The 13,189-nt window shown below is 39.8% G+C and overlaps 1 protein-coding gene across 2 annotated transcripts in view; it reads right to left on the reverse strand.

Annotated features, from left to right (window-relative positions):
• srgap1a (SLIT-ROBO Rho GTPase activating protein 1a) overlaps positions 1 to 13,189 on the reverse strand; it is a 203,473-nt gene that overhangs the window by 14,870 nt on the left and 175,414 nt on the right. For both annotated transcript variants that reach the window (XM_056479034.1, XM_056479033.1), the window contains exon 20: positions 5,878 to 6,015. In XM_056479034.1, coding sequence (XP_056335009.1) covers positions 5,878 to 6,015 — 138 coding nt within the window. The remainder of the gene's footprint in view (positions 1 to 5,877; positions 6,016 to 13,189) is intronic.

Consider the following 13,189-nt stretch of genomic DNA (forward strand, 5'->3'; position numbering starts at 1 on the left):
TGAGGAGATTAGTGAGAGGTGATGTAATCCTGCTGTAGTCCTTGATAAACCGTCTATAAAAGTTAGCAAACCCAAGAAACCTCTGGAGCTCCTTAATGGAAGTGGGTTCTGACCAGGATAGAACAGCCTCAATTTTCTTCCCATCCATACGTATACCGGTTTGGTCAATGATGTATCCCAAGAAATGAATCGACTTCTGGTGGAATGAGCATTTCTCCGCTTTGAGGTAGAGGTGATGTTCTCTCAATGTGTGTAGGACCTCCGCAACGTGTTGGCGATGTTCGGCCTCACTCCGGGAGTAAATGAGGATGTCATCTATGTACACTATTACAAAGTGGTGAAGAAACTCCCGGAGGACTTCATGAATGAAGTTTTGGAATACGGAGGGGGCGTTGACCAGACCGTAAGGCATGACCTCATATTCATAGTGGCCAGTAGGGGTCACGAATGCTGTCTTCCATTGGTCCCCCTCACGTATTCTTATCAGATTATACGCGCTGCGGAGGTCCAATTTAGTGAAGACTTTAGCTTCTCGGAGCTGTTCCAAAGCGGCTGGTACCAGAGGAAGGGGATATCGGTATTTTACTGTACCGTTATTTAGGACCCTGTAGTCGATGCATGGACGCAGCCCTCCGTCCTTCTTGGCCACAAAGAAGAAGCTTGAGGCGGCTGGTGATTTTGAGTGACGTATGTACCCCTGACTCAGAGCCTCCCTTATGTAATCTTCCATTGCCTGATTCTCTGGAAGCGAGAGCGGGTAGATCCTACCTCTTGGCAACTGGGCATCTGGAACTAGGTCGATCGCGCAGTCCCATGGCCGATGCGGCGGTAGCTGGGAAGCTCTCTTGGGGCAGAAGACATCATGAAAGGAGCTGTACTCCTTAGGAATGTGGATAGACTGCTTCTCAGGAGGACTCTCGACCGATGTTGTAAACAAAGAAATGGGGTTCCGACCTTGAAGAGGGAGATTTGGAAAACAGGTAGGTGTACATCCAGATCCCCATTTCTTTATCTCTCCTGTGCCCCAAGAGATGATGGGATCGTGCTTCACCCGCCACGGGCGCCCTAGAATGATGTCCATATTTGCACCCTCCAGAACCAGAAATTGAATCCTCTCTTGATGTAACAACCCCACTTGAAGAAGGATGTCTTCGCATTGTCGATGGATACGGGTCGAAGATCGAGTGCACTGGGTTATCGGTTGTATCTGGTATATATGCGAGGACGCCTCAGTACGTAGGTGGAGTTGACGACAGAGGGATTGGGAGATGAAGTTCCCTGCTGACCCGGAGTCGATGAGGGCTGTGACAAGGAGAGAAATAGAGGCAGTAGTTATTTGTACGGTGGTAGTAAGTGGTTTACATTGTTCAATATTCGTACTGAATACACTCACTGAAGTCCGAATGGGACGAAGGGGACACTCCATACGGGTGTGTCCACTGACACCGCAGTATAGACACAGACCCCGGGTCAGCCTCCTCTGTCGTTCCGCTGATGTCAGTCTTCCAGACTCTATTATCATGGGTTCTGGTTCTGGAGAGGCTGTTGACTCAGGCGATTGGAGGAGTGCAGACGAGGGGGTGATGGTGTCCTGTTGATAGGAACGGAGACGATCGGAACATCGGAGAGAATGTTGGATGAATCTCTCCAGACCCATAGTATCATCTAATGTGGCCAGCTGGATTCGGAGAGTGGGTTCCAAGCCGAGCCGGTACGTGGTCAACAACGATCTCTCATTCCATCCACTTGCAGCTGCTAGAGTGCGAAACCGGAGAGCATATTCCTGTGTAGATAGAGTACCTTGCTTTAGATGATACAGCTGCTCTCCCGCGGCTACTTCCCCATCAGAACGTCCAAACACCTCTTTGAAATACTCCGTGAAGGTAGTGATGGAATTCATGACCGGCCCGGCTTGGTTCCAGATCGTCTCAGCCCATTTAAGTGCAGGCCCAGAGAGTAGTGATACGATGTAGGCGATCTTTGACTTATCTGTGGGATATAGAGAAGGTTGCATTTCGAATATGAGGGAACATTGTAACAGAAAACCATTGCACTCCCCCGCTCCGCCTGAGTAGGGCGCTGGTCGGGCCATGGGACTGGAAGGAAGGGCCGAAGAAGAAACTGTGGAGGCGGAAGTGCTCGGTGCTGGTGGTGCGTTGGAAAGTGGAGCTGGTGGCTGTAGAATCCGCTTCAACTGGTCCACCAGCTCTTGAAAGTGATCGGGGGTGCTCATGTTGTCGTCGTTAAAGGTCCGGGCTTCTGTTATGAAGCGGACAGGAGACAGAGGTAAGGAAACGTTAGGGTGTTTATTAAATGACAACAAGGAGCACATGAAGGATAGCCAGGAGGATCAGGAATGATGTTGGGGTCTTTTCCTCCGTGGCTGGGTAACAGGAATACACGAGGATGGACAGCACACACCAGATACAGCTGACAGAGGATGACACAGACTTGGAAGGACTGGAAGACAGGACGATTCGGGTGGACCAGGAAGACTAGGAGGAATACAAAGAGAACAGGTAAGTAAAGCGTTTGTTTTAGCTGAGGATGACTACGCTGAGTGGTCGCTCAGTTGTCCGCTTTCGTCGAGACGAGCCCGGACAATGAGCGACTGGAGTGCTGTGCTTTTATCTGGTGCTCGTGAATGTGATGCAGCTGTGTGCTCATTAGAAGTCAGGTGATGGTGATCTTCGTGAGTGGGGATCGTGAGAGCCTGACCAATCCGTGACACTGATATGCCACAAACACACACACGAAACAACCTTATTCCAAATATTAGTGAATACTAGTGTATATAATAGTTTTAATCTCATTTAGTTAGACAGAATTTGCCATCATTACCATGAGTTTCCTCTTAATGAGCTCTCGCAATGCTTGTACAATCGTTTTGACACTCTGTGATGGATGGAAATCAGTAATGAGATGCTCATCTGCGAGACCATAAATTGCATAACCAATATAATGACTACAGTAGAAAGTGAACTGAATTTGTGCCGTTTAATCTCAAGCATTATCTGTCCAGCAGGGGGCAACCTGCACTACATTACAACCAATCCAACTCATGCTGTCGCTGCACTTCATACAAAATGAAAGAGTCATAAAAACACAGAAATGAAATCTTATGACTCAAAATGATTCAAACTCATACTTGCAGATGATGTCATTTCTTTATCAACGCTCACTACTCAATATCTAGATTTCTGATGAAGTGAATGCAAACATGGAGTGTTCATGTTTTTGAGCTGCTGATATTTCTAAGAGAATATTTGTGTTTGGAAATCAGCACTTGTGGATTGATGGCCAGAACGTTACTGAGTTTACAGTCACAGAGGAAGCGATCCTCATCCGCGAGGAAGCATGTGTGATAAACGCACTTATGGATGGAGGAGAACATCTAAATAAAGATAAATGCACTGAAAGATTTAAGAGACGGGAAAAATAACCGCACAACAGGGAGAGGGAGGGGGGAGAGAGAGAGAGAGAGAGAGAGAGATGGAGACAGAGAGAGAATCAACAGAACAAAAATAAACCCACACCGGGACTTCAGGGTATTTCTTTCTTCGCTGTTTCTTGAGAGGTTTTTGATCGTTTTCTTTAAAGCTACTCAAGTAAAGTTTTGCCGTAAGTTTTGCCTCTTTGTTTCCATGCAAATGCAAACTGCAGGAAACTTTTTATTTTGCTTTACTACATATACAATTGTTTTTTTCATTGTGAATTAAACTGATTCTAACAATTCACAGATTCAAAATGAGTCAAAAAAGGGGAGATCTTTAGCACTTAGGTTGAATTTTAGAGTTTATTATTATTATTATTATTTTTATAATTGTTATTTTTGTTAATAATAATTTATGAGCAATATCACATGAGTAGCATTGTGATATGGCTGTATATCAGCACTGGTGGGAGGCATGTCTTGCCATGGGTGCCTCAGTGTCCTACCAGTGCTGATATACAGCCATTTCGCACTGCTACGAGTGTAATATTGCGTTTATACAACAGTTCAACGGCATAATTGTGTATATATAAAAAAAATCAAACACGGAGAGTCTTAAAACCTTTTTGTAAGAGGAACTACTTTCTTCCGCCATTCATTCACATCTGCAGCTGACCGTCAGAACAGCAGAAACCGTTGCTACTTCACCAACGTCACTTTAGAGCTAGTGTTTAAACGATTCTCTAGCCTAATATCTGAAGTGATGACAAAATTATTTTACTCACATTGTAAGATAATAAGGCTGAACTTGACAAGAAATGCCATCCGTCAGTATTACAGTCTATTACAGTCTACAGTATTTCTCTGTTGCAATCGGGATGTCACAATAATTAACCCCAAAAAAGCAGCGCAATTCACTACCAGATTGCTGTTGTGTTTGCAATAAGGAAAAACGTTAAACACATGCGGGCATTTCTTCTTTCTTTCTGCCAACATAACACACATTCCTGAAATGCGAGTCCCATCTCACACTCAATACACTACAACTAAATGGTATGAATTCAGTACTACAACATACAAAAGAGAGAGATCAACTTAGAATATCACTTACCTGATTAATAATGATTTGATCAGCTGTAGTTAAGAATTACACAGTTTTAATCATCTAGGGGCTTATTATGTGGTCCTGTCGCCATCTTGTGGATAGACAACATCAACCGTCTTTGGTCTGCTCAATGACAATGGCTCTATGAGTGCAATACCAGCACTCATACAGCCTCCTCACCCTTCTATATTACTCTGTATTACTCCGCCCACATAGAGTGACAGCAGATCAATAAACTCCCTACAATTTGACAAATATTGTAGCTGTTGGGCAACATAATGTACTTTTGAGGCTTTTTAGGCGAGAATGTAGTTGTTTAGATTGCAACTATGCAGTTTATTTATGAGGATGATGCCTAATTAAAATATTTATAATTTCGGAGATACAGTGTGTCTGCATTCATCAGCCTGTCATACTAAACAGAGCAAAGATGGTTGACGTTCTGCCACAAGATGGTGTCAGAGATCGCACAATAAGCCCTCAGAGGAAAAAACTTTTTTCAAACTACAGCTGATCAAATCATTATAAAACAGGTAAGTGACATTCTAAGTTGATCTCTTTCTGTTGTATGTTGTAGTGCTGTATTTATACCATAATAATCTGCTAGTGTTTGCTTTGCTTAGGCTTTTTCAGGGTTAATTACTGTGATCTCCCGATTGCAACAGAGAAATACTGGGAAATCTCTGTAGACTGTTCACCTGTTCAGTCTTATAATATTAAAATGTAAGCAAAATCATCTGTTTTTGTTGTCATTTTAGACATTATGCTAGAGAATCATTCAAACGCTAGCTCTAAAGTGACGTTGGTGAAGTAGCAACGGTTTCTGCTGTTCTGTTGTCTGCTGCAGATGTGAATGAATGGCGAATGAAAGTAGTTCCTCTTACAAAAGATGATTTTCTTTATTATTTACACAATTATGCCGTCAAACTGTTGTATAAATGCATTATCACACTCGTAGCAGTGTGATATGGCTGTATATCGACTCTGGTAGGAGACTAAGGCAACGCATATATACAGCCATATCACACTGCTACAAGTGTGATATTGCTCATATTATGTTGAACATTACTATAGTTCTAATAATACCTCTACTACTATTACTACTAGTACTAATAATAATAAAGTAAAAAGAGCAATATTATTAGTATTTATTACTATTTAGGTAACAACTGTTATTTGTTTGTGAAATAATTCTGTTGTAAAAGGTTGAGCTGTTTAAGCCTGTGTCAATGCTTGAGCGTAGACACGGCCAGATTGCATTATCGACTAAACAGGGTAACTTAATACCCTCAATGTCTTGGAGTGAGTGGGATTGTGGGATCTGTATTTCTCCACTCACCTGCTAATGTAAGCATCAGGCAGTCTGCTGTCTGTCGGAGAGCCCATGTCTCTGCTGGAGCACTTCTCCTCTCCTCCATGTCCACTGCTGGCCTCACTGTCCGCTTTCTGACTCAAATTGTCTGAGAATGTGTCGTCCCTGTCAAAAGCAGCACACAAGAGGTCAGGAAGACCATATTCATTGTTTCAATGTGTAAAATTCAATTATTTCATGACACAGAACAAGATGATCTCAAAATTCCACCAAAACATCTCAAAATGGCCAAAACTCAGAGACAAGTTAAGCACTTGTTTGTCTAGTTATTTATTTATTTGTTGATGAAAATTAATAGTGTCTGAAATTTTAACAACAACAACAACAAAAAAAGAAAACCTGTACAGTAGGTGATTGTTTGCAGGGGTGCAATTTGTGTATTCCACAACAAAGTTACCATTAATTATTTAAAAGCTACAGTTTTGATGTGATTATTTGTAGAGCTGTACAAATTGGTAATCAAATGTTAATCAATTGGTAATCAATTCCACTGATGATAAACAATATTTTATTATTACAAATATTATATTGGTGGTTTATTCTGCTGTGGCGACCTCTGAAATACAGACTAAGCCGAAGGAAAATGAATGAATGAATGAATAATAATATATTAAAAAGAGAAGGCAAGGCAAGTTTATTTATAAAGTAAAGTTCATACACAGTGGAAATCAAAGTACTTTACACGAATAAAAAATATTTTAAAAAAGCTACAGGTTTGTCGGTGCCTATGGCATAGTGGAAAGTGCACCGACACATGCACTCCGGTGTTCGCGGAAACCCGGGTTTGATTCCCGCCTCGAGGTCCTATGCCGATCCTTCCCCTCTCTCTGCTCCCCACACTTTTCTTTTTATTAATTTTTAATAAAACATATACTGTGAAACAAGTCACTTCAAGGTGCTTAAATTAATGAGCTATTTGTGTGTAAATATACACACTTTTTTTATTTAAATCACTTTTTTTGCACACTTTTATTTAAACTAATCATCCACATTTAAATGTGATGCTCAAAGCTCAAATATCATTGGTTTTGACCTTATGCAAAACACACGCACGCACGAACGCACGCACACACACACACACAAAAACACTTTCACCCCAAAATTCACTACTTTTTCAAATGTTTTTTTTTTTTTTTTTAGATTAGATTCAACTTTATTGTCATTACACATGTATAAGTACAAGGCAACGAAATACAGCTTAAGTCTAACCAGGAGTGTAATAGCAGCAAGTGCAGGATACAGATATAAGTTATGTGCAATTTTAGAACACTAAAAATATTTAATAATATACAGATGGATGATCTATGAACATAAAATACAAGTTGAATTAACTATTGTCAGAGATTTACAAATAGATGAACATGCTGTACATGTTGCTATTATTAATTAGGAATATGCAAATAGATAATACACATAATATATAAACATAATATAAAGGTTGTTATTTGCTATAAACAGGAATTACAAATAGATATGCAGATAATCATTCATTCATTTTCTTTTCGGCTTAGTCCCTTTATTAATGTGGGGTCGCCACAGCGGAATGAACCGCCAATTTATCCAGCATTTGTTTTACGCAGCGGATGCCCTTCCAGCTGCAAACCATCTCTGGTAAACTTCCATACACACTCATTCACACTCCTATACTACGGACAATTTAGCCAACCCAATTCACCTGTACCGCATTTCTTTGGACTGTGAGGAATCCAGACCACCCGGAGGAAACCCACGCGAACGCAGAGGGAACACGCAAACTCCACACTGAAACACCAACTGACCCAGCCGAGCCTCGAACCAGTGACCTTCTTGCTGTGAGGCGACAGCACTACCTACTGCGCCAGCACGTCACCCAAAATGCAGATATGTATATCATAAATTTACAAATGTATATGTGCAGTGGATATATACATATACAAATGGGTATGTGCAGTGTAGTGCAGTGATTATGTTCTATATTAAGTGTGCAATATTAAACAGTGAAAGCATATGGGATCAAAATCCTGCCAAATGTATCACGGTCACAAATCGAAAAATAATAAGGGTATATCATGTCAATATGGACCAAAATCTCTGAGAAATATTTACAGTACCTTGTTAAACCTATGCCACGAAGGATTAAGGCAGTTCTGAGAGTAAAAGGGGGGGTCCAACCCGGTACTAGTAAGGTGTACCTAATAAAGTGGTCGGTGAGTGAGTGTGTGTGTGGGTGGGTGTGTGTGTGTGTGTGCGTGTGTGTGTGTGTATATATATATATATATATATATATATATATATATATATATATATATATATATATATATATATATATATATATATATATATATATATATATATATATATATATGTGTGAATGAAACCTCTGTGATCACTTAGCAGCCACACTGAGCAGCCACGAGTTGCATTGGAATGATGTCTACTCCCTCTTTGTCTGATAGGCTAGATGAGCAACTGTCAATCTCAACTAGTGGACCAATGATGGTGCTGAAGCCTGCCCGTGATTTAAATGAAACTCAAATGGCATCTTTTTTAAATGTAAGAGCTCCAATTTTATTTGCAATTATTCATTTTTGTGCAATGTAATTCTAAACGTGTTTCCATTTTTGATTCACGCTCATTATCTTTCGGTGCACAACCTCGTAGTTTCGTATTCTGCACTTCGTTCATGCTTTTACGTGTTATAGTTTTACACACAATGTCAATTTTTTTTTTATTTACAATTTTTCAATCCGCGACCACAATAAATTTGGTGGGATTTTGATTCTATACACGTAGCACCAGAACTGTTTTAAAGGACATTTTCCTCTGCCCCAATGATAATGTTTCACTTGCTGCATTCACCATTTTACAATACTGTTTCTGGTGCTTTTAGGCTAATTCACAACCTCATAACACTTCAGCGCTCTGATGTGAAGGTCAAGCGGTACGTGATGCTTGTGTTGAGTGGTGCGTTAAAGCTCTGACACGAGGCATGTGAAAGAGGCTTCAGGGCACGTAAAGCTCTTCAAGTCCCGTGTAAAATCACAGCTGTTGATACGGCTTATTGGACAGAGCATTAAGTCACATGCGCATGTTTCTGAGCACCAAACATATTTATGAGCTGAGATGTGCATTCTCGGTGTTGACAGAGGATATCCTGCGTATATGAGCTGCTATTCACTGTCTACTAGAATGAGGCTCAAGGGCCATTTAAAGGGGTCCTGTTATGCCCCTTTTCATAAGATGTCAAATAAATCTCTGGTGTTCTCAGAAAGTGTCTGTGAAGTTTCAGTTCAAAATACCTCACAGATCATTTATTATAGCTTGTCAAATCTGCCCCTACTTGGGTGTGAGCAAAAACACGACGTGCATGTCGTGCATGTTTTGTGCATGTCTCTTTAAATGCAAATAAGCTGTTGCTTTCTAGAAGAGGACAGAGCCTTAAGACGCTATTCTGACACTGCAGAAACAACAAAACAAGCCTTAACGTAGACAAACAGCTCAGTGACAGACAAGAATGTAGCCGATCTCCCTTACTACAGTAAGAACTTTTACAACGGTCATTAGTAATATTTGTTGGGGAGTTAATTTAAGCTTTTCTGAAGCGATGAGTTACACACAGGGACGATATAAAGTTTGCTCGCGTGCACACGCACGCATGCACACACAAGTTAGCTCTGCAATGTTTTTAAAGGGGAAATGTGACAGGGTACACATAAATATCCACTGCTGTATGGACATCGCTATGTTAATGTACAAAATAAACCTGATTTAGCGTCCACAAACCAGGATTGAAGCATCGTCTTTTATAATTGTATTGACCCTATGCGGCTGTGGTGATGAATTACAGCAATTTTACTATCGTTATTACAAACATGCAGTTTTTTTTTATCTTGTAAAACTCACTCTTGATCATATTTGATGAGGATTAATGATCACAGCGAGCTGAACAAATCTTTTAATCCCAGTTGCTTTGCACACATCCTGTCCTGTTGATATGATTACGAGGCTGTCAATGAATTCGGTGGGCGGGGAAACCGCACTCATACGTCAAGTTGCAGTTGGCCTCAAAATGGGAGAGATTTGGATCCTATTTTAACGTCAGGAAATTTTACAAAGGAGGCTGATTATCGTTATATCACTCCAATATGACTGTGGACACTCTACACTTACACACAGTTCTGTCCAAACAGCTTACAAAAGATGATTTTCATCATAGGTACCCTTTAATATGTACCCTTGAGGTCTTAATAAGGACCCTTTAGTTACAAATACTTACCTTTTGAAAAGGTACCACCCAAGTGACCGCTCTTGAACCCTTATTTCTGAGAGTGTACAGTTCACACAAAAATGAAAATTCACACAAAAATGAAAATTCCCAATAATTTGCTCATTCTCAAGGTGTGTATATGACTTTTTTTCTATCAGACAAACACACTTGGAACATTTTTACATTTTAATATCAAACGTGTCATTGTTTACCACAGAATAAGACAACAAACAAGAAAGCTAGTTGGCTTGGCATTACTGTATAAAGTTATACAGCATATTACGCTTTGTGCAATGTAATTGTGTCTAGCTGTACTACCTCAAGCGTCATACAACATATATGTCAGTCGTAAATAACGTGCATTTGTCAGCCGCTAGAACCAGTGACTGGAGTTTATAATTCAAAAATGTGAAACATTTCTGTTACTAAAACACACTGATCCACTTTATAAGACATGCGTTAATGAGTATGATGAAGGATTTATGTGCTTTTGGAAGCTACAAAATAAAAGCCCCTCTCCAACACCATTATAAAGCATAGAAAGGGTCAGGATAAAATGTAAAACTACACTGACTGTGTTGATCTGACAGAATAAAGCCTATACTCGGAGGATGGCTTGATGGTGAGTAAATTATAGGGCAATAAATATTTTTGGGTGAACTATACAATAAATTACACTGATGGTGAGTGTTTTCAAGCTAAAATAAAAGCATAGATATGGTCTCTGTGAATACAAAGGAAACTTTTGCCATGCTAACAACAACATTCAGAAAGAACATTTGTGAAGTAATAGCTTGAAGTTTAAGCAATTTTTTTGTCTTTTTTCATGTTTTCTGGGTTGGTAGATGCCCCAGAGTAGTACTCTGTCTTTTTTCATGTTATTTCCCCTTTAAACTCCCTCTCTTACACCAGGCTGTAAATTCTCTGTGCCACGAGCCAAGAACCCACATCAGCAGAGGGTCATGATGTGAATTATTGACACACACACACACACGCACACACACAAAGAGAGTGGGCTGGTATGGGCTCTGCTGTTGGTGTCACTCAACGCTGTGCCCGATCCATTAGATTTGCCCTCTTTATGAGCCATAATCTGTTCTACTAGGTGCCAATGGTTGCCCAGGCGGAACAAGTTGTCATGACAATAAAGGGATTTATAAGGGCAAGATGGTCCACTGTAGAAGGCTGGTGCTCAACTCAGATATGAGGCTCATTTATGACATCTAACAAGGTGCCTACACCTAGTCATTTTTTTTTAACTGTGTCTACACCGAATGCAACCATTGTCACATGCACTGAAACATATAGGGCTTTATTTTAACAATCTAGGCGCAAAGTATAAAGTGCATGGGGTGTGTTTAAAGCATTAAGGGTGTGTCCCAATCCACTTTTGCTATTTAAAGGATGGAAAAATACAATTTGTGCCCTAGCGCAAGGTCTAACAGGGTTGTGCTTATTCTCTTAATGAGTTATGGGTGTGTTTTAAGCATAACGTGCATTAAACCAATCAGAGTATCATCTCACATTTCCTTTAAGAGTCAGTTGCGTCGTGCCATGGTGCATTTGCTGTTTACATGGCAGACTTTGTAAGTGGAAAAACTGAACACTTTACTAGTGAGAAACCAGTTAAACAGACCATCTGCAGCGCGAGAATAAAGAATGAGCCTCTTCCATTCAGCCTCTTTACTTTCATTTTACTCTTTACTCCTTTACCTTTGTGGAGTAAGGAAACGGTGTTGTACGCACTTCACTGAAGACATCCATTAGTTTACATTATTTATTTCGTTTGTTAAGCGCAAAGATTTGTTTCAAAACTTTTTCTAAATTCAGTTCTAATTTCAGCAAACGAATAAATGAACAAAAATAATAAAGTGTGGACAAAAAACTGAGTTATATCCAAACACACGCCCTATTCTTATGCCCATATGGTGATGCATACGTCTCCAAAACCCGACAGGTGGACAAATCTAGACTTGGTTTTATTACAAATAAACAAATATAAATAAGCATTTAATAAATAATAATGCTAATAAAAATAACAATAAAATAAAAATGCAAATTGTCATGAATAAACTCAAAAAACCTCGTGGACATGAAGAAGGCATGGAGATAGTGGATTTTATATCTTTGTAGTAAATAACAATTTTTGTAATATTTAAACTGTTTTATATGTAAAGATATTTGTGTATTGCTGTACATCCTGTGTGTATTAAGCAATGTGTATGTGTTTGAACCTGCATAGGTGCATAACTAATGCACTCTGCGCTGGACTTTAGACCAGCTTTTTCTTGGTCAATGGCACAGTCTATTTCAGTTTCTCAAAATAGCAACGCGCCAACAATGTGCCTTAACACACCTCCTTTATAGACCGGCACACCCATGAGTCTGCAAAGAGGACACAATGGATTTGCTATTTAATGGATTTGATATTTAAACAATGTGGTGTAAAATATGAAAATTAGGGTTGCGCTGGTCTGAAAATAGCAACAAATCGCGCAAAATACGTCTTGCACCTTATTGCACTGGGTGTACGATAGGGCCCATAGAGTCTGTCAATACAGTAAGGAAAATTTAAAATTTTCTTTAAATTTGGCTTTATTTTTCAGGTTTCTGGGTGTAGATTCAGCAAAACTTATTTTTGTTGCATTTAAAGTAAGATTACTAAACACTGAGCCTGGTTTCTCTCAAAGTTTTTTCATTCACTTTCGTCAACTGGTGAAGTTTGTTCCTTGCCACTGACTTGCTTGGTTTGGGACTTGTAGAGCTGCACATCGATAATTTTGCTCTTCAGTGTTTGGACTTTCAGCAGTGAAATTTAAACCACACTGAACTGAACTTCAACTCTGTAAACTGGACTGACACAGTTTCAATTTACTACAACTTCTATGTCAAGCTGCTTTGACACAAACTACACTGTAAAAGCGCTATAGAAATAAAGTTGAATTGAACTAAATTCAGGAAAATGCTCATTTTTGAAGAACATTTCAGATGGAACTTGAAGGGTTTTGCATCGTACACATCATACTTGCATTC

This window comes from Danio aesculapii, chromosome 18, assembly GCF_903798145.1.
Source record: "Danio aesculapii chromosome 18, fDanAes4.1, whole genome shotgun sequence".
Taxonomy (NCBI): Eukaryota; Metazoa; Chordata; class Actinopteri; order Cypriniformes; family Danionidae; genus Danio; species Danio aesculapii.